The sequence below is a fragment of the Oreochromis niloticus genome, linkage group LG15 (assembly GCF_001858045.2).
Source record: "Oreochromis niloticus isolate F11D_XX linkage group LG15, O_niloticus_UMD_NMBU, whole genome shotgun sequence".
NCBI classification, from domain to species: domain Eukaryota; kingdom Metazoa; phylum Chordata; class Actinopteri; order Cichliformes; family Cichlidae; genus Oreochromis; species Oreochromis niloticus.
The window spans coordinates 11,813,883-11,836,251 of record NC_031980.2 but is presented as its reverse complement, the minus strand read 5'-3'; the positions used below and the strand labels follow the sequence as shown (position 1 = coordinate 11,836,251).

Sequence of the window (22,369 nt, the reverse complement as noted above, 5' to 3'; positions counted from 1 at the left end):
TTTCGTTCCACTTCTCAAGTGTACACCACTTTGTATTGGTCTTTCACGTGGAATTCCAATCAAATTGATTCATGTTTGTGGCTGTAATGTGACAAAATGTGGAAATGTTCAAGGGGGCCGAATACTTTTGCAAGCCACTGTAGCCAAACATGTCACTCCTGATCTGACTGGAGAGGGAACCAGAGAAAGCTAGAGTCCAACATGTGTTAGCAATGTTACACACCTGTTTAGTATTCATTTTAGTGATGTCAAATTTATGGAACTGGGAGTCATTAAATTATAATTTTAGTAAATCTACATTTGTCTTTAGAGAGAAGTTTCAGGGTTCCTTCAATGTCGCCTGCTCTGGCCCCAGGAAGATAATTGACTATTGTTGCAGGTGTCTCTAACATCACACTTCTCAAAACAGATTCACCAATATCCAGAGTTTGTTCCTCAGTGTGTGTGTAGGTGTCTGTTTAGGATCAAGGCTCCTCCTTGTGGTCCCCTAGCCAGCCTGTTTTCTATGGCTGCTCAGGACAGTCTGCTGGGGAGGGCGAACGGTGGCTAAGCTACCCTCACCTGCACTGACTGCTGGGCCAGGCTAGCTACAGGATTTTCTAGGTTGTGGTGACAGGTGTCCAATTCACTGATCCTGGCCTTCAAAGCTGCAAACAGGGTACATTTCTTGCAAGTATTGTTATTACTAAAGGGAAGAGGAGTAGCTAAACATCTGACACACTGAGCAGTTCAGTGCGGGTGGTTGAGCTAAGCTAAGCTAAGCTAGGCTAGTGAACTCCTAAAGACAAAATCAATTAACCCTGTTAATATAATTAACTGGTTATTCAAGTTATACAAAGAAAATTAAGATTACACTATAAGACAGGTAATTATCTGTTTTAATTAAATTAATGTTTTAGTTAAATAGATCATCTACACAAAATACCATGTGGGCAAAACAAATGTGCAATGTGCATTGTAACTGGAACAGAAAGTGATACAATACAGCAGAGAGTCAACACCATGTAAGTGCACCACCCCACTGAAATACCTGTCTATTTATCTGGTCCGTCTTCAAGGCAGGGATCACGTTCTGCATGACCTCGCGGATTCTTTGTGGCATGTTGTCAGACACAAAATACATAGTCTGCATGGCAGTGTCAGGGAAGAATCCATTTTCTCCAAACAAAGCTTCGATAGTCGGCTCAAATCCTGTCCCCTCCATACCGATCTTCAAAGGTGACAGATTTATTCTGTTAAACCGAACATTTCAAAACAGTGTCTCAATTTGCAGTAAATGGCCCAAAATCGTTACCTCCACCATGTCAATGTCATAGCCAAATGCCTTGAGAGTCATTTCAAGCATGACCTCCTTGGGCAGGTAGCTTGTACCCTCAAAGATCATATTGCCCTCCAAAGATCCAAACATGTAGTTGCGAGAGAACTTTGTGGGGTCCATAATGGGCCCAATCTCATTACCCTGAATGGCATCCTGAAGTTTATGTCTCAGCCTGTAGAAAAAAAAATAGTCGAGTTATTGTGAGCGAATTGGAATAACAACTTTCTATTTACCAATAATTCTCACTTACGCTTGAGTCTCTGACCCAGATAGGACAAAATGTTGGTAATGTGGGAGATGACAAAGCTCTTGACTTGTTGGTCCTGTATATTGGGCAAGGCATTCACCATCCGGGCAAGTTCACTTAGCTGAGGTTTTTCATAAGTACCAGATATGCAGCAATACGTTTTTGCATGGGACTAGTGCTGTCCAGAAGAACCTGCATAAACTCCTCTCTGCCCTGTGACCAAAGTACATAAAAAATTCATCTAAAAAAGTCATTATATGGGTCTGACTAATTGTCTGACTTGAAAGGAGACCAAATTTAATGACATGCTGCATTGGTAGAGTGTTGGTTAAAAGTTTACATGTACTCGTTATTGGCATGAATGTCACAGTAATTGGGACTTGTAATGATTTCTTTGAAATGTTCTTTTTCCAGGGTGGAGTGATTGTACAACATACATCTTTCAAGTCTTTGAAAAACAACATTTGGGTACACAAATTTGAATTATTTAGGATTTTCTTATCTACACAGGGTCAAACATATGCATACAAGTATAAATACACCCCAATAAATATTTGATTAAATGTCCCTTAGAAAGATGCCCTCAAAGATACTTTTGGTAGTTTGTTGGCATTCAAAGGAATCATTAAACTCATAAAATTAACATGACATTCATGCCCATGATGTGGAAGACAAAAGAGATGAGTAGAATTGTTCACAGCAAGAGGTTAAGAAGTGCTCACAGTGTATGACAGTGAATCACAATAAGTCCTGCAGCACTATGAGCCTATAGCATCTTAAATAAGTGATGGTTCAGGGTCATCAAATCCAGGATTAAGTGTAATCTTCATCAGAAAGCACAGTTTAATCGTAAAAGTAGGGATGGTGTGTATGCTCCAACTCCAAACTGGGAGCTGGTTCCAAGGGAGGGCCTGATAGCTGAAGGCCTTTCCTCCCATTCTACTTTTAGGGACTGTGGGAAAAACATGTAAGCCTGCAGTCTGAAAGTTAATTGATCTGTAAAGATAACATGGTACTTGGGGCTCTTTACAATATGGTGGAACCTGATTATTTAAGACTTTGTATGTGAAGTGAAGGATCTAAAATTCAATTCTGGATTTAATAGGGAGAGAAAGAAGAGATGATAACACGGGAAATATCTCTCTTTCTTACGCTTGTTAGTACTCTCACTACACTATTTTGAAGCAGCAATGAAATTGTGTGCAGTGTTATCTAATAATGTTATCCAAAGGAAACATATATGTTGTAAGTTCGCACAGAACTCTGTCGAACTAAATGAAAATTTCATTTAATACTCCTGCCATGTGATAATTTCTATAATGCATTTTTGTGATCAGTGATATCAGATGCTACACTGAGTTGCAACTCTTCACTAGTGCTTTATCTGTGCTTTGTTGCACTGTAAATCCTGACTGAAATTCTTCAAATAAACCATTTCTGCAAGTGATCAGGTAACTATTTGAGAACTACTCTTTCAAGAATTTCTAAAAGAAACTTTTTTAAATAGGTTACCTCCTCAGGGAGAGGGGTCAGCCTGTAGACTTGAATTGCAGCTTGTTGCACAGCCAGGGAAGCTGTAGGTGTTTTCACACAGTTGATCACAGCTGTCCTGAGTGCTGGACTAGCAGGTACCACAGCTGGAGCCATGTTTCCAATAACCTAAGATTAAAAGTAAAGCAAATAATCAACACATGAAGAAGAATATAAAGTCATACATGCTTCACATGCTCATACAGGTGAGATCATGATATCTTGGTTTGTTATGGGCAATTTTAGTGTGTTGCTCTAAAGGATCTACCTTTTAAATTTATATCATCGATTTCTGTTCATTTTACTATAATACATGAAATCTGTGTCTGTGTATGTTTGCTTGCTTCTGTGGTCGCGAACTCCTTCAACACAATCAGGAGTTGAGAAAACAAATAGGCAGACAGCCACAGCTGAGGACTCTAAAGGTTCTATATCAGATGTTACATTGTAATCATTGTTGCCTAGCAACCACCTAGCTAATAAAAACATTGTATCATCAAGATTCAATATGTGTTGATATATTTTTGCTTCAAACAATCATAATTATCATAAAAGTAATTCTCTAAATTTATTTCTACAGTAACAGTATTCTAGTTTGTAGTTATGGGCAGAATGCCTACCCTGAGTGTCATAAAAGTTTTGTCTTTGTCTCCAGAGCAGTCACCCAACTGGGAAGCCATGAACTCAGCAACAGAGTGAATCTCAGGAATTTGTTTTCCTTCAGATTTGTAAAACCTGTAAAAAGGGAAAACACAATATTTAGCCTCCAAAATGTATTTCACAAAAAAAAGAACTAGTAAAGCATTATAGATAAATCTTTCCTTGAATAAAGTCTGATTAATTTGCTTACCTCTTTACAACATTGCTCAGAGCATACATGACAGGCTTGCTGGGTTTGTATTTGGCCATCTCGAGCATATCGTGGATCAAGAGTGCAGAAGGATTGGACACGAGTCCCAAAGCAAAGACAGTTGCATCAACCTCAAGAGCGTTGGTGTCAAAGGTCCTGAGGATCTTCATGATGGCACTGCTGCATTCAGGAGTTCCACACTGAGCCAGTACCTGGTAGGTGAGGACTCGGGACACCGCAAGAGCCTCAGGGAGTGCCGCGCTCAAGGTTTCTGTTTTCATTCCACGGACCGTTGAGACAAGCTTGTGGAACAGGGGAGCCCTCCTCTCACCCTCGTTCTCAGGCAGAGTGTCCAGTTCTCTCAGGAGATTCAGAACTGCATCTTTATCCTGTACAAAACTCTTGTCCTCAACAGCCTCCATGTGGAGATCCTTGACAAGGACACCTTAGCAGACAAACACAAAGAGCATCACGAGTCTGCACTACCTTTTAGTTACAACAAATCAAAACAATGCAAATTAAACAAAAAAGCCTTACCGTGAGCAAAGATTCTGTCATTGTGAGGAGAAACTTTAACCAGGGTGAGCTCCTGCTTTCCAACATTGGCAACTCCATATTCTCTCCTTAAATATAGAAAACAGGGATAAAAACAAAACAAATGCATATCCCTGTGTGTACTTACATAGCAGAGCATTCAATAGAGTGTAGTACAAGATTTGACTTACTTATATGAGAAGGGAATAAGGATGTGGTTCTCGGTGCAGGACCCAAAGGTCATGTGTTTTTTCTCGTTGTCAAACCTGTAATTGCAGCTTTGGGAGCTTCTGATCAGCTGAGCAAGAGGGTAGTGCTTAAAAGTTATAGATGAGGATGTTAGCATTGTGGATATTTGCGTTGGCACGTTTTCGTGTAATCTTTTGCAAAATTCATCTTTTCTTTCCATTATAGCTTAAATTTAACCACCAGTGTGATAAGACACATTAATATCACAGTACAACGAACAAAGGTAGAGTTTCTCTTTTGATTTGTCATAGTGTTCAAAGTTTTCAGCTCACAGCTTGTCTTTGAGTGCCTTACCATGCCGGTGATAAGAGCCAAGGGGCTGGTGTGATCTCTCATTGGGACAAATTTGTCACATCTGGACAGATCCCTGTTTAGGCTGACGTCAGTTGCAATGTCTTCTCTAGCATTGACTGTGTAATGGGTCTTGCACTTGCCGTGAATTGTAGGCTGCAGTGAATATGGTAAAGATTAGATGAAATAAATAAAAATGTATAATATATGATTACGAAACCATTTTTTAATACATATAGAATGTGGTTTAGTGGTGATATTTTTAATCCAGCTTTGTTGCACTGTGTATTTCTTTGTGTTGTACCATATTCTTGTTCTTGTCTTCTTCCAGCACAGGAACAGCCAGTGCAGAGATGATACCCCTCTTAAAGTTCAGGACAGTCGTTGTTTCACCCTCCTCAGGGTACAGTTTCACATCATACAAACCCTCAATCATGACCCTCAGGGGATACCTTTAAAAAAAAGTGTACACTCTCCAAATATACCACTTTTTTTTCAATGGTGCAAATTATCATGGAGAAATTACATACTTTTCCATTTCAGCAGCGAAGGCATCAGAGCTGGGGCTGTTGGCAAACAAAGGGTTACCCTGTGCGTCCGTGTCAACAACTTCACTCAGCCTGCAGCCAGTAGTGCGTACAATAAAACTACAAGTCTGAGGCACTTCAATTTCAACCTGTGAGAGGAGGGAAATTTCTCTTTCTGAAATACATGGAATGGGAAGGGAAAAACGGATGATTTAGCATCAGTGTGAAGTGTTTCTCATACCTTGCAGGAAGCCTTGTGTCCATTCTTGAGATGTGAGGCTCCGTTGATGGCATTCAGAGATTCAGCTTCATATTGGTATTCATACTTGTGTAGGCTCTTGTACCTTTGAGCCACTAGAAGAGATGAGATCAGCGTAATGAGAACAGTTATCTTTTGGAAACTACTGCTACTGTGCAAACTTGATGTCAACATCAAAATGAACTTACAGAGACAGGTTGGTTGATCACGATCTTGTGCAACTGGAAAACAAAGATTAATCATTTGTTTTAGCACCTGTAATACAGCTAAAACGCAATGCACTACAACTTAAACCCATCTACCATGCCTACTAATAACCTAGCAAGGATTTACACATAGGTGAGTACCATCAGATGTTTTGTGTTTTCCCAATTTTTGTACATGTTGCATGTTTTTTTTTAACCTTCATTAAACAATTCTGCAAAGACTACAGTACACTGATATCTTGCAACCTTTTCAACACTGTAAAAAATACTTTTTTTAAACTGAAAGAATTTAGGAACTACTCACAAGTCAAGGCAGATGTACTGAGGAGCAGCAAAAGGCCGAGCTTTGAGTCCCCCATGATGGGTTCGTTGAAGCCCCCTCCTTTTGGGTCAACGAGCACTCCGAAATGAGACTGATTTTTTTGTACTTCAGCTTGAGGCTTTTATACTCTCAGGTGGGCCCTGTTGGGAGACTGGGAGGCATAGACAATTCTTTGAATGCTCAAAGTCCACCCTACCCTCTTGTGTGTGGAGGGACAAAGGCAAAAGGGTTTAAAAGACACTTAGAGCTGTGTTAAAAAAAATCTTCTTTTATTAATGTGGTTTGTCATTCACCGATTGGATATAAAGGGTTAGTCTTAAGAGATCATCTAATAGCTACTAATTACTGTTCGCATTGTTTTTATTCTTCACTCTGTTACATTGTTAATAGGGTGCTAATAACCCACCACCAACAATTCATATTATTTCTTACACTTTCCAGTTAATGATTGTGAATGCGTATGTGATAAAGACATAGAGTTAATGAGCAATTCTACACTCTAAAATACTCAGTTGATTCAAAGACAGAGAGATTGCACACATTAAAATGGAAAAAATTGAAGATTAAAAAGGTAGCATTAAATGTCTAGTGTTACTTTGTTTATTTAACTTACTGCTTCATTTTTAGGCTACAATGATTGGTAATAACTGCCTTAAAAACACTTAAGTTAGCAAAAAGTCTTGGATTACATAACATAATAAATGCACTCCTGTACGTATTTGCACTGTACAGATTGTTTAAAATGGCAATGTTGCTTTACATGTACTTTTTACAGTCAAAAACCAACCAACCAACCAACAAAAATAATAATACTTACAGTGTAATGAAGTTAGATGCTTGTTTTTCTGCTCCACAGCTCAAAGTGACAACAGCAAAAACATTTGCAGACCTTGATTTGGGTTGGGACACTGAACTTTGAGCTACAAAGGTTCCTGCAAAATTTGATTAGTTGTTTGAATAGAGTCTGCTATTCTGTTTGTGGCATGAAAGGCACATGCAATAAATAAACAGCAATAACCTTGAGCTGTCTTAAGCATTATTATTATTATTATTATTTGTAAATGGTGTTTACTTCAGTCATTTATATTGCAGTATATTAAACATTTCCAATTACTATACAAATTCTTAAAAACATGAAATTGTCTTTTTTATTTGTACACTGATCTCAGAGTTACATCTAAACATTGTGTAATGGTCTGTTGCAATATATATCCTGATCAGTACTTTTTGTTGGATGCTGATAATGTTTGAACTAACACAGAGTCCAAAGGGAGCTTAAAGCGAACACTTTTTTCCTTTTCCATTTTAAATTTAAAGCTTATTTATTTTTTCTTTTGTAATAACAATATTCTAACTGAATTAAACTGTATGATCTTCTAAGTTGCAAGTTTTCTGTGTAAAGTACTTGTAAGTACTTGAGACTGGACTTTTTTGTTCAGCAGTTAAACAACATGAATCATCAAACGATTCTAAATGTAAGTCTGTGTACTTTAAAAAGGTTACCAATGTATATATAAGTAACAGTACTCGAACTATATGACCTTATAAAACATAGAGGCTAATATTTGAAATACTTCAAATATTTAGTGGTAGCTGTTACTGGTGTTTTTGCACAAAACCAGCAATGCACACAACAGTAATATGGCAAATAGAAAAATTCATTCTTACTAATGTTACTGTTTTTAATGCTAAATACTACTATGTTTACACTATTACAAATTCTCCATTTTCTTTAATCCAGTGTGTCTTTGTCTTAGTTTAATGTTCTGCAGGTAACAGGGACTTTATAATTAACCAGTCCATTCATTTCTTTGTTTTTTAATCAGCTTCTGGAGTCTGCATATTATATGGAAGATATAATCAGGTCAAGAACAACGAGACAAAGAATTCAGAGAAGGAAAACACCCCAGAGTCATCAGAGGATGAATAAACCTATTTTAGTCTCTTTAAAATCAGATGAGTACCAAATAATAATAAAAAAAATACTAATAAATAAAACTGAATCTAAACTCTGTGACCCAGGTGTATGTAGCAACCCAGCAAGTTAGCCGCAAGTACTATTGCCCAACGAATTTTTGGGCATAAAGGTCGATACCACTGGAGATATTTTGCAAGTACTGTTAAACCTTGTTATGTATTTCTTTCTTTCTTTTAAGATGTTACAATGTAGTCTAGGATCCTGTTAGTGAATCAATTTATCCAGTAAACAGTATGGATTGAGGTACTCAGTAGTTTTCAACATAAGCTTCGAATATCGTGATGATCACTCCGTTAGTGTATTCAGAAAATATCAGGTCTTCTTTCACAGTAATACATTTTTTGGGAAAAATTCATCTATCAGTATGTTTGTGGGGGTGTAATAGTTAAGAGGAAACGATGTGGCCACACTTGGTATCAGCATGTAATCTGTGAGCTTATGGATTCTTCTGGATTCTTTGTAGTCCTGCCCCGTTTCCTAGTTTGCCATGTTTATCCGTCTATAAGTATCTATACGCTGCCTGTGCTTTGTGCTGTTTTATTTGAAAAGAAATCCAGATGCAAAGAGTGCAAACCCTTTGAAAAAATAACAAAGTTACTGGAAAAATAATTTTTAAAATTACTGGTAGATTTTTAATCACTGAACTGTTTTTTTTATGGTTTTTAAATCAGCCTAGACTTTGATTATAGCTTTATTCACCTGCACAGTTCTTTTCTTGGAGCAGTTCTCTCAGTTTACTTATATAGAAATCTCCTGGTGTGCCTTTATCTGTAAGGCTGTGCTTTACATTATTGTAAAACTGTGTTTTTTTGTATTGTGCTATTTATTTATTCAGTTTTCTATTTTTTAATTTTTTTATATCAACATATATGGGGAAAAAAAAACACTTTCAGTAGAATAGGAAAAAAATCACAAAATATTTTTTGGGCTTTTGTTTTTAGAGTACCAGAGTATAAAGAGGAAATCCATGCAGGCACAGGGAGAACATGCACACTCACAGAGAAAGACCCCAACCAGATTTAAACCAGGAGCTTCTTCTGTGAGCAGACAGAGCTAACCACCGCCTGTGTCTAACATGCAGTCCTTTATACGTAATTACATGTTATTGTTATTATTATTTGTACCATTAATGTTAATATTACTTATGAATAAAAAATATTGTATTGAACAACACTGCAACACTGTCAATTGTGTAATACAGTTTGCGCTGAACTCTTCTGCTGTTTACTGACCTATTTGTCAATCTGATGGTTTAAACATTGGCTAAAAGTCCAGACAATGAAGTCATGCTCAGAATATTGATGTGTCACAAACCAGCATAATCAGTTAAAGTTATATTGCTCGTCAGCTTTGTAAGTAAGTAGCAGATAGCAGTTTAGATCAAACCTAACCCCACTGATAGAACCATTCCAGTAGGACAAAATGTATCACATACTAGGGAATATACAAAAAGATAAAAGATATAAAGATTCCCATGTGCAAGAATTTTTGCATTATTTGCATGAAGACATGAAGGATTTTATTAATGCTTCTCAGTCTATGCTGGAAGGTGAGTTTGAATAACATTTTACATGTTCTACATGTTTTCTACAAAATAAACCATCTTCAGTAATGGTGTAGCCGGTGTACTTGCTGAACTTATTGTTATAAATACTGAAAAGCTATTTGTCCGTACTCTTTCCAAGAATGTGCTCTGAATGGATGGTAGTGCTTCCTATGTACTTAGGCTTCACTCTTTGATGCTTTACTGTTGAAAGTGAAATGGAAGGTCAATCTCAAGCTTTCCATCTCTGACTGTCACGTGGGCTTGAACTTCCTCTGAAGCTTGCTGCAGAACCCCATGAACCACATTATTGAACTGATGTACTACATCCATAAACACATTTATAATGTACTCGCACACCATGTTGAACTCCTCCATAGTGAAGGCAGAGATCTGGTCAACTATGTTCTTTAGGTCCGTGACAAAGTTACGATAGAGCTGATTGATATTGACAAACATTGCATCTAAATAGTCTGACTTGAGAGAGTCTACAAATTCCTGCGATTTCTCAACAATAGCCTCCAGGGTCTCACCTATTTTCACTAGCATTGTGTCAAGACTCTCCATGTTTTTTACAAAATTCACAATTTCCTCAAAGATTTTCTTGGAAAGTTTTTTGACTTCATCTATGATCTGCCCTCCAGTGACTGCATCACCAACCGGCATCTGCATTTTCACATTGCTCAACCTTTCAACAAAAAAGTTATAGGCAGCCTCCATGTTCTCATAGATAATCTGAATGGTTACTTCTAGCATAGCAGCAATGCTGCTAGTTAGCTTCTTTAAGACCTCAGGGAGAGTGGTCATCTCATCTGACCCAGGCACTTTGAACCTGGTCTCCCTTAAGACCTTAATGACAGCATTTAGGAAGACCTGGACAGTTTTCTGGTATTGCACAATGAAGTTCCTGAAGAAAATTGAAAGCTGGCTCATTTGAACATCATAATTGGTTGTAGCATTATAGACTTCATTGATGTGGTTAATGACAGAGTCCTTTAACATCTCCATGTACCCTGTGAACTGATACTTGTCAGTAAACTCTTTGAATGTTGAGATTATGGAAGGAAGTCTCATCTTGATCAGAGAGAGTATTGCTGTAGGTGTCTCCATGTTGTAAACAATCTGTAGATTCATCTTGTCATTATCCTTGGGAGTAGATCTGATGACCAAGATGTCAACATCAACCTCTGGGGCAGACTAGAAAAAAGAAAAAAACAAAACAAAACAAAACAAAGTAACATTTAGAAACCAAAATCTTAATTTATCGTTGTACTGACATTCTTCTTCTTCTTCTCCTTCTTCAGCTGCTCCTTTTAGGGGTCGCCACAGTGGCTCATCTGCCTTCATACCATACTATCCTTGGGATCCTCTTCTGTGTCACCAACCCCCTCTCCATGTCTTCCTTTACTACATTTATAAACCTATTCTGAGGGCCTTCTCTCTGGCAACTGCATCTTTAACAACTTTTGTTCAATATATCAACTATCCCTCCTCTGTACCATGTCAATCCTGTTTCTCTCACTTTGTATGTAAAGCACACAACCTGCGTTGCCCCCAAACATCTTAACATCTACGGTCTATCTACCCATCTACTCCTTGTTTTTTTAACCTTTCCACTTGTCTCCTTCTCATTCACACACATGTGATCTGTATGGCGTTTACATTTCCATGTCTATCGTTAGATACCCTAACATGTTGCACATCCTTCCCAGCTCGATCTCTCTGCCTAGCCATTTGATCCAGTGCCTTTCTTCCTTGTATTTCCTTTGTGTCCATTGTATTAAAATGATCTTGCTAACAATACTTACAAGGTAACGGCCATAGACTTTTGCACTCATCTGGGATGGGACTGCACGACTGAACTGAAGGCCCAGAAGGCCAGTGGCTGGAGAAGATACTGAGGCACTGATACCATCGCTGTGTGTAGCATATTGAAGGTTCACATCAGTGAAAGTATGACTGGTGAAGTCCACATTCAGTGCATGTTGTTGAACACTGGAAGAAAGGGAAATATTGAAATCACAATTGCTCCTCATCTGTTGTTACATGCAAAAGATACGCAAATATGCAATTTACATATGAAAATACACAATAAAGCATGAATTATAGCTTTGTGCATTTTCCTAAAATAACACATTTTAAAACAAACATATTGATTATTACCTCATAGCTTCCATAATGGCATGGTTGACATTCACGGTCAGGTCAGCATGTGTCAGTGTGATTTGGTTAATCATGTTGAAAGCTTCATTCTCAAAGTTTACAGTAGAAGAAGCTATATAAAGAAATTTCATCAAATTTAGTGCTCAACAGTGCTTAAAAAAGATAAAGACAGATAGAGGTTTTTAGGGAATTTTAATCAACTCACCATCCATGTTGTATTCCAAGATCACAAAAGCAGAGGTTGCAGAGGACTTAGCAACTGCTGTGATGACAGGAGCACGGCTTTCTACTGCAGCTGCCATGCTTGTAGTGTACAGTGGGCTGACAAGTGTAGAATTAGTAAAGATGTGCTGCTTGGCAGCTGTTACTTCAACAACAGTCTTCTCAGAGAAAGCAAAGTCACCCATGTTGGTTGGCTGAGACACGTCAATGTCAATATCAACAGTCAAGGAGGAGGCTGGTGCAAAATCCATTTTGGCTTGGGCAATATGCTTCCCTTTGGTATTGAAGTTGAACAGGTTTGCCTCATTGTTGCCAGTATACTTCAGCACTGCATACAAATGGCTCATGGAGGCTTCAATGGAAAGATTCTCATTTACATCCATATCAATGACTTTGGTTGTACCATGGTTAAACTTGGTATCAATAATAACTTTAGAAGTTGAGCGCAGGGCGTCTTTATTCAGGAACACATTAGCTTCATTATCTAGCAGTCCATAAAGAAGGTAGTCCTCATAGACTGTGCCATCCATGTTTGCTCTAGTAAAGGACTCCATGGAAATATAATCAGAGGTTCCTTCAAGCTTCAGGCTGTGGTCTGCCTCAGCCCTTCCAACAGTTTTGATCACAGGAATATTCAAATTACCACTTATCCTCAAGGTGGAAATGGCATTTGCTTTGGTTTTTGTGTCTGCAGCCAGTTTTTGGTTTGCTTGCATGTCTAGTATTGGCAGGGTAATATTTGCAACTGTTGCCACAGAGACTTCAGTGTCATAAGTATCAGCGCTCAGAGTGATGGTGCTGTCATGAGTTCCTGCAATACGAGTGTTTTCTAGGGACAGGGAGTTAGCCATCTTGAATCCCCTCTTGGTGGTAAGACTAGTAGTGCCAGCAAGTTTGACTTGAAGGTCCTCAAACATAGAGGTTGTGGTAGCTTCAAGACGGAACACAAGATCATCTTCTGTATACATTCTGCCATTAGCAATCAGATTAATAATGGCAGACTTGACAGACAGTTCTGTTACTAGATTGCCCACACAGGGAATTTGGATCAAGCCCATCATATCAACAAGCGGGGCTGCCTTGCTTTTCTGGTAAATAATCTTAGTATTCACATCCAGAGACTGGTCAGTGGTAGTCAAAATGTTTTCCAATCCAGCCTGATCATACAAGTTCAGATCATTGATGGCAGGAGTATGAAAGTCAACAAAAGGCAGATCAATCTCAGGAATACTGATGGGGTATTTCAGAAAGTCAAGACTGGCCTCACTTTCCATGGCAGCAAAGATTCCAACTTCATTTACATTATTTTCAAGAGTGAAGTTGTACAAGATTTTGTACTGGTTAAAACGAGTCAGAATGACTGTATTCATCTTTTGACTGTCAGGACTGATGTGGGCCAAGTAATCATTCTGTAGTTCTATTTTAGCAGTCGAAAATTCAAAACTGTTGACCTTAACATTTCCTTTGTTTTGAAAGTCAAAGAAAAACTCACCAGGGTGAGCTATAACGCTTATTGCACTGGAAAGTCTACCAGTGACTGCACCATAGAGTTCTGTGTCTTTGTTTGCTTTCAACTCAACCTTCATGTCATGAAGGTTTGCATATCCAGATGCAACAAGAAGACTGTTCTTAATAATTGGTGCTTCTGCTTCATTGCGAACATTAAACTTGAAGTAGGAAAATGTGCTAACTTCAGCACTAATATGTTGTTTCATCTTTAACATGGAACAGTCTGTGTCACCACTGAAAGATATGGTGACAATGCTGGGAGTGAATGACAACTCTAACTTGCTGTTGTGGCTATCATCACCATTAAACGTTCCTGTATTGTCAGCTGTTAGAGTAAGCGTGTAGCCATCTTGGCGAACAAGTGATTTCTGTTTTAGAGCTACCTCATTTCTGACAATGACATAACTGCCACTTCGAAGGTCCACTAAATGTGTGTATGTTGTATCAAGAGAAGCAGTCATTCCCCCTTCCCTAGCAATAAAGGCTGTGTTTACAAAGGTAGAAGTGTAAGGTCCAGTAGTGACCTTAATTTCAGTTTTTGCTTGGGCCTGAGCTGATAGGCCATAGAGAGTGACAGATGCCTGATGATCAACTCCAAGAAAATCGTGCCTGAACTTTACTGTCTCTGCAAAGACAACACGTCTCATTTTTGGGATTGCAATGCGAGCAGTGGAATCTAGTTTGTAATTGAGAATTTCAAAATTTGGAGAGTTTCCAATGGAAGTGAAAAATCCCTTGAACTGAGGCGTCATTGCATTCTCAGTTGCCTTCTTAAACTCAGCAGATGTCTCCATTGTGTAGATGGGAGTCTGGAGTTTGAGTTCACCAAAGAGTTTACCGAAAGATGGGACCACAATTTCAGTTGGAATGGTTGGCAAGCTTATTTCAGGGACTTGAAGAAACTTGACAAGTTTTTCTGTAGGAACTTCTGGAATTTGGAGGAATGAGTTCTGAGAAAAAGTGATCTCTGGGAGGGTTACTTCAGGGATGGAAGGAAAGTAGTTCATCGACAAATCTCCAAAGAAAGCATCCATGTCAAACATGCTAATCTTAAAGTTTACAATTAAATCAATAAGTTTAATAATTCTCTGCTTGATGTCATCAATTGAGATTGTGGTGGCTTCAACAGTGTGTAACCCAAAGATAGTGAACTCGGGGATGTGAAGCTGAGTTGGGATATCAAGGCTTGTAATTTTGTCTTTGACAAGTTGGGGAACTCTCTTAAGAGTATTAAGCACAACCTCATCAAAGATATCCAGTAGAGTTTTAAAAACTTCAGCTACTTTGATTTCTCTTAAGTGTTCTGAAAGGTCTCGAACAGATAATAACACAACATTGACAAAATCTCTTATTGCCCCAAGTACCTCAAGAATTTTATCATTTCTAAAAATCTCATCCATGAATGGTTCAAATACCCTAATCATATTATTAACAAACTCCACAAATGTATTATCATTTAATGACTTAAGCGAATCCACAATCCATTCAATAAACATGTTAATGTCTTGAATTATTACTTTTACCTCAGTTGTTTCACAGAGTTGATAATAATCTCGGAGATATACATTAAAAGCCAATAAGATGCCTTTATGACTTCCGCGAGAGTAGTGATGGTTTCGTCAATCTTGATCTTTTTCACGACCTCCACAGCTTTATCTAAGATTGCTTGAAAATTTTTGTCAGCCTCAAGCTTTGCAATCAGTTCACTTAATTTGGAAGTTATTGTGTTAATCTTATTTACAATATCAAAGTCCTGAATAATTTTCTGAATAAAATCTGTTATGTGGCTGACAATGTTCGTGGGAATGTAGCTCGTTAATAACTCGATATGAGCTTTTAAGGATGACGTGAAGCTCTTTAGCTCAGCAACAGAAATCTCCAATGTTTCTTTATACCTCTGAGGATTGACTGTAGTTTGGCTTTGATTTCATCCTTGCCAGCAATATCATGTAGGAATGCAAAGCTGCTGCCCTCAAACTCTTGGATGATTTCTCTTATGGTTTCAATTGCATATACAATACTGGACTCGATATCATATTCCTCATTAAGGTTATTCAGCCATTCCTGGATCGCTTGAATAGTGGTTTCAGGGAAATTGCCACTAAAAATAGTTTCATTCATCACATCAACAAAATTCTGGATGTAAACAGAGAGATTAGCTAGTAGTTTCTCAATAGTAACATTTAGGTTCCTCAAAAATGTTTCCACATCATTCATGGAGATAGTATATTTCTGAATTAAATGACTGAAAAACTCCTTCAGTTGAATTATCTTGCCTTCTATATTCAATTCAGTAAGTAGGTCACTTATATGTTGCGGAAGAGCCTTAACTTTAGCCCTTATAGTCTCATTGTTGATCGAGTGGTGCAGTGCATCTGCAACATTCACAAAAAATCCCTTGTGGTGGTCCAGGAGGGCAAGCAGATTTGGAATCTGAATTATGTGACTATCTGTGTTCTTGTCATATTTGAGGAAGCCAGAGACAGTGAACTCCTGGTTGTCTGTGGAAGCTGCGTTAATAATGTTTGTAACGATTGTACTAGAAACCTCAATTCCAGTTTTCTCAGCAGTGTTATAAACTTCTATGCTCTGATCAAAGGTGTGCTCATTTATTTTAGACTTGAATTTAAAACTAGTCTTTTGCTCTTGGAGTGACAAAGAAGTAATCATCTTGTTGTCAAATGTGGTCTCAAGGGAAAACCCATTATTCAGTTGATGGGTTACGGATGCCCTGCCTTCATTTGAGCTGGCAAGAGCCATGGGCTGAGCTCTAAAGAGAAACTTATTGTAGATCTGGGCACTCTCTCTTCTATAAATGGCCATATCTCCTTCAGCATTCAATATGGCATCCAAGTTGAAATCGAAAGGAACAATATTGCAACGTACAGTGTGGCTAAAGCGCACTGGCTCTGAGTTAAAGCGGACATCATTGGTAATCATGGCAGCAAGGCCGATAACTTCAACTTCAGTGTTGTGGCTCATGTGAGTTCCAAGGAATTTTCCAGTGGTGCTGCATTTTGCATTAGCACTCATATCAACATAACTGATCTGATAGGTGTGCTTGAGCTCTTCTTCACCATTGATGGCTTTCAAAACTCCACTCAGATCCATCTTGTCAAACCCTGCCTGCAGCTGTGCCTGATTAATAAAGTTAGCACTCAGGAGATTTAGATTGTTGTTAACATTTGAAGAAACACTGTGGGGTTCAGGTCGAAGGTGATATCATGAGTGTAAGAGGCATAATCCCTTGCAGAGGCTTCAGCCTTTGAGTTGAAGTTAAGGCCGGAGAGAGTTATGGTCAAATTGTTGGTGTTGTCAACCTTGATTTCATACATCGCAGCCCTGTTGGTAATAGATAGAGTAGCTCTCGTAGCATCAACCTCGGCATCAAAGGTGTTTTCCATGGACAGCGGGCTATGGAGAGTAGTTGTTCCTTTTGAGGTGAAACCATCTTTATTCATTCTCAGAATGACCTTATGAGTAGCCTCATTTTCAAGAAGCTTCACATTGGCATCACTATTTATAGCCAGACCATTGACATCAAGAGAGGCGGTCAGCAAAGAGTAAACATGATTTTCAGAGTGGTCTGTGTTTGTTTCCATCCTCAAGATGACTTCACCAGCACCAGCAGAGGCTTCCATCTGATTTTGCATCTTCATGCCAAGAGCAAGGGCATTTGCAGCACATATCAGTTTTACTCTGCTGTCTCTGACGGAAAACTCAGCATTGTGAGTGATGACATCAAAGGCACTGGTGTTAGACACAACTGAGACTTCCCCATTGATATAGGTTCCTGTAATTACATTCTGGGCCTTAACAAGTGTGGAATCTACCTGAAAATTAGAATCAAACTTTACTTCTGGCCTGAATGGGAAGATGGTGAAGGACTGGATTGAGAGAGTCCTGCCATAAATGGGTCCAGCTTCAAATGCCACCTCAAATTTGTTGTCAGCAGACATTTCCTCATGGTTTATTCCAGCCATACCAGTGTGCTCTGTCTCAACACTGAGACCAAGTGGACTTCTGGCTTCTATCTTGGTGTTTGTTTTCAAATTAATTGCATCAGAGATGATTGCATCTTCAACAATGCTAATACTGGCTTCAATGAATTTGTGGGCCAAAGAACTTTCAAATTGGGCTTTGATGGAATCGGTAGTGGCCACTTTTCCTGAGCCTAGATTAAAAAAAAACACACACACAAGGACAAAAAACAAAAAAACTGCTTAATTGCTGACTAATAACTTCAGAATCCCTATGGTGACTACTTTACCAGAAAAGATCAATTTGCTTGCATAAAATATCCATATATACATCAAGAATCTCTTGAAAACTATTCCAACACAAAAAACAGCACTTCATTTGAACTACACATTAGCAACTTTAAATTTATCATTGATCTTGAGTGTGAAGTACCTTCAAGCTTTATTGAAAGAATGTCGATTGGGGAGGTTCCTTTGATGACAAACTTGGCTGAGTAGCTTTGTGATTCTTCTTGGTCTAGGCCGAAAGCCACAGAGGCCTCTGTGTCATATAAGTTGCTTTTCATCACTGTTGAAACCTCAGCTCTACCAAACAAGGGAATAGATAGCGTGATGCTCTCAGGAACAACAAACTCTGGGATGGGAATCTCCATAGAGGGGATTTCCAGTCCATACTGCTGTAGAGACAGGCCTGGTGTGGTCAAAGCTGGTGGGAAGTTAAGCTCTTCTGTTGACTTTCCTCCAAGTGGCACAGGGATAGCAATTGTGAAGCGATTATTGTTTATGTAATAGATGGCCGTTGCCTCACTATTAAAAAGACAAAAGTAAATATCTGGTTGTTTAGGGAGAAAAATTAGACAGTTTTAATATTTACCATGAGGTTTAATACACTTACGTATTCAGGAATAGTGTCTCTGGTAGGGAAATCTCTGGCATGTCAGGCAATCTGAAGTTCCGAATGTAAGGGAAATCAGCACCATACTTTTCCATGTAATTGTTTGCTGCCTGAAAACAGGAACCATTATTATTTCATTACAACATTTCCTCTGGGATTAATAAAGTACTGTGATTCTGTTTTTGAGTTCATGTTTTTTTAAGAAAAACATTTGTATAATTGAGCAAATATGTACCTCCACAAACTTCTTGAAGATATGACGAACTTTCATGTCAGTTTGTCCCACTTGCATGTCAAGGAGATCATTGCCATAATTTTTAATCAAGTCACCCTTGGGCAACATGATGGTCTTGGCATTCACATCCGACTTGACCTCAACCTCAATTTTTGTGGTGTCTAAAATGATAAAGAAGAGAGCACTGAATAAAATCCAGAACAAAGTTACTTTATGAGAAAAATCAAATTCAGATTTTTTATTTTAAAGATTATATCATAGCCTGCATATAGCTATTAGAAATGGGTCACTCTGTCTTGATCATAGTTGGCTTTAAATGGTCAGTAAAACCATCTTTTAGGCTCCAATTATAAACTATGCTTTTCAGAGTGACAGATATTTCTACAGATAGGAGAATGTCATTTTTCATACCTTGATACACAAAAGCAACAATATGCAACTGTTAAATAACTTGTGATGGGACATTTAGAACACTGTAACTGAAAAAGCAATTTACCATATTTGATATTGATTTTCTGTTGAGAGTTGGCATCCATGACCTTGATTTCACTCTTAAGCTCCAGTTCTACTTCTTCATCACGTTTCATTGTAGCTGTGACAGTGGCATCAGCACTGATTGATGGGACCAGAAGTTGGACTTGGAGCATACCTTCCTTCATGGCCTTCAGACTGAAAGAACATATACATCTTGCTGTTAATGATAGCAGTGAGATTAAAAATTATTTGTCAGTGATCTGTAGTTGCTTTCTTACTTGGCACGACCAACCAGGGAGAGCTGAGGAACATTGTTGTTTAAAAATTCGAGAAAGATGGTGTGAGTTCCTCTGCCCTTTGTGTTTCCATCCACAACACCCAGCCTAACTCCAGCCTCCACATCGTGGTCAGGGACCTGGATGTCGGCACTGACGACATGCCTCCTTCTGTTATATTTCATGACTGCTCTGGCTTCAGTTGGCTCTGCACCTGTTGTTGACCAATTACAGTTACGTCCATAATTTGTTGGACAACAGAATGATGGAAAGAGAAAAGTATGGGAAGGAGAGAGATGCATGACAACCTCTATATTTCTAAGCAGTTAATGCAATACTTATTAAACCCCTTTGAATTAAAGCTGAAAGCCTGCATTCAAATTTAAAATACGCTGTGGTGGTGTAAGAAGACAAAATTATAAAAATGTTGTCTTTGTCCAAAAAATTATGATTTAACTGTAAACCACTTAAAAGAAGAAAAAAAAAATCAAATATTGTACATTACCGTCAGCTTTTAGAATAACCTTCAAGGAATCAACTTTCTGCCGGCCATTGTCTCCCTCGCTGAGGAGTTCATAGGCAATAGTGGCTGTGTACTCTGAAACTTCACCAGTTGGGTGCAGCTCCACAACATATCTGTTAAGTTAAATTGACAGTATTTATTTATTAAATAATTAAATTTAAGAGACAGTTATTTGCTGGTGGTTAAGAATATTTCACACACTTGCTGTCTCCAGTGAGGGGGAAGTAGGGCACTGTCTCCTGAGAGGAAGCGTCAATGTATTGCAGAGCAGTGCAGTATTTCATTCCCACAAAGGCAGGACTACACTCACTAACATCAACCTTGTCCCTCACCATAGGAGGGATGGTCTTCACCTCCGATCCCGTCACAGCCACAAGGTTGTTTCTAAATAGGAATTGTAGCAAAGGAAAAATGCAATTCTGTCCTAAATTAATTTAATCAAAGATACATAGAAACAAAGGTTGGTTTATTTTACTTTGACAAACATTGGCCAGGTTATACTTCAAGATAAGATTTAATCAGCTGCTTTCTCTGCATTCATATTGGAGAAAAGTTACATTATATATTAAAGGTCTAGCTTTCGCTTACGTCATTTTGATGAGCTTTGTTGGACTTGTTGGAGCAGGGATGGTCAACTTAATATTATCATGACCAAAGGTGATCTTGGCATGGAGGCCACTTTCATGGAAAATGTTGGTGTGCATTTCTAATCCAGAGTTGACATATTCAGGGATGTGAGAGCCAATCTGAGTTGCAAACTCAATACCAGCAGAGGGCATGAAGGTCACTTCACTCTGTGTGGAAACAAGAGAAAGGTTAACACCTGTGATGATGTGGTGAAAAAAATGACAGGTGGCATTTAAATATATTTATGGAGAATTACCATGTCACGAGCAATCCTCAGTCCACCCTTGATACCGGGTGTAAAAGTACCAGAGAGTGCAATCCTCAGAGGCACACCGGTGACAGTAGGCAGGAAGAACTCATTGTCCATGAAGACGTAGTGGGCAAAAATTGTATTGTCAGAGTTCACCATTAGTGCTCTAATTAACTGTGGAAAATAAAAACACACGTATAATAGAATCTTTAAATCATTAGCAATTGATTGCTCACTGTGAATGTCCTTTAACTTTATCTTACATCAGTTGGGAACATCTTTAACATGTTGTTGATCATCGTAGCAGCAGAGTAGGCTATCTCCTCCATTTCACTGGTCTTCAGATATCCCAGCTCATTTCCCAAAAGTCTCAGATAAACCATTGCCTCTGGAGACTGCATGGTCTTCAGCTCTCTCACCAGTTTGTTGAGATTTTGTCCGATCTCCTTCATCAGGTTCTAGGAGGCCAAAATATAGGCAAACAATTTAAAATGTTACCCACTGAAAGAGTTCATAATTAATTTAAAGTCTGACTAACGTAAAACAGATTGCTCTTCAATTCAATTCAATTCAATTTTTATATAATGCCTAATCACAGCAGCAGTGGTCTCAAGGTGGTTAATATTGTAAGGTATTATAAGGTAGAGACCCTAATATAGAGAAATTCCAGTAGTCGAACAACCCCCTTTGAGCATGCACTTGGCAACAGCGGGAAGGAAATCCTCCCTTGTAACCGGAAGAAACCAGGCCCAGGGAAGAAGAAATAAGTGTATAAACTAGTGTTTTAGCATCACTCTGAGGCAGGATTTTTCTATTTTTTAAATGATCTTGCACAAATGCAAGAAAGAAGTCCTACATATTATTTAATATACAGACTGAAGGACATATCCTTGTTAGAAATTACTATAAGAGTCCTCAGTGTCACCGGAGGTCATGCCATTCATGCAGTTATCTTATTAGATACCATTTTTCTAAGGTTTTTAAGTTTTATATCAGTTTAGAAGTTGAGAATGGATAGAAAGAGCTGGTATCATCTGCATCTGCATAGCAATGAAAATTTATGCTACGCCTAAGAGGAGCATCTGTAATGTAAACAGAATTGGTCCTAGCATGGAACCCTGTAGAGTTTCGTAATTTACCTCAGCGTGTGAGGAGACTCCCCATTTACATAAACAAATTGGAATCTGTTAGATATGATTCAAACCACTGTGGCACAGTACCTTTAATTCCTACTGCATGCTCTAATCTTTGTAATACAACACGTTGCTCAACAGTATCAAACGCTACACTGAGGTCTAGCAGGACAAGCACAGAGATGAGTCCACTGTCAGAGCCAATAAGAAGATCATTTGTAACCTTCAC

The 22,369-nt window shown here is 38.5% G+C and overlaps 3 protein-coding genes across 3 annotated transcripts; all 3 read right to left on the bottom strand.

The window, feature by feature from the left end:
* Positions 1-1,360: 1,360 nt before the first annotated feature.
* Positions 1,361-8,464, bottom strand: LOC109198482 (apolipoprotein B-100-like). The gene is given in 15 exon segments (XM_025898571.1): positions 1,361-1,490; positions 1,569-1,694; positions 1,697-1,778; positions 3,078-3,224; positions 3,716-3,830; positions 3,946-4,390; positions 4,483-4,568; positions 4,671-4,795; positions 5,023-5,175; positions 5,324-5,471; positions 5,550-5,695; positions 5,788-5,900; positions 5,994-6,026; positions 6,316-6,484; positions 7,151-8,464. Coding segments are annotated over 14 exon segments (1,779 nt in total). The 5' UTR covers positions 6,371-6,484; positions 7,151-8,464; the 3' UTR covers positions 1,361-1,485.
* Positions 8,465-9,915: 1,451 nt separating this feature from the next.
* LOC109198483 (apolipoprotein B-100-like) lies at positions 9,916-15,303 on the bottom strand. Its single transcript, XM_019353927.2, has 4 exons — positions 12,223-15,303; positions 12,018-12,129; positions 11,663-11,849; positions 9,916-11,051 (listed from the first exon to the last, which is right to left on the bottom strand). Exons 1-4 carry the CDS (start codon positions 15,242-15,244, stop codon positions 10,056-10,058), a joined length of 4,317 nt encoding a protein of 1,438 aa, XP_019209472.1. The 5' UTR covers positions 15,245-15,303; the 3' UTR covers positions 9,916-10,055.
* A 118-nt stretch (positions 15,304-15,421) lies between these two features.
* LOC102079929 (apolipoprotein B-100-like) lies at positions 15,422-21,486 on the bottom strand. Its single transcript, XM_019353928.2, has 11 exons — positions 21,271-21,486; positions 21,014-21,181; positions 20,719-20,924; positions 20,332-20,514; positions 20,113-20,243; positions 19,611-19,821; positions 19,355-19,527; positions 18,859-19,019; positions 18,624-18,733; positions 18,162-18,535; positions 15,422-17,922 (listed from the first exon to the last, which is right to left on the bottom strand). Exons 1-11 carry the CDS (start codon positions 21,457-21,459, stop codon positions 16,916-16,918), a joined length of 2,913 nt encoding a protein of 970 aa, XP_019209473.1. The 5' UTR covers positions 21,460-21,486; the 3' UTR covers positions 15,422-16,915.
* Positions 21,487-22,369: the final 883 nt, after the last annotated feature.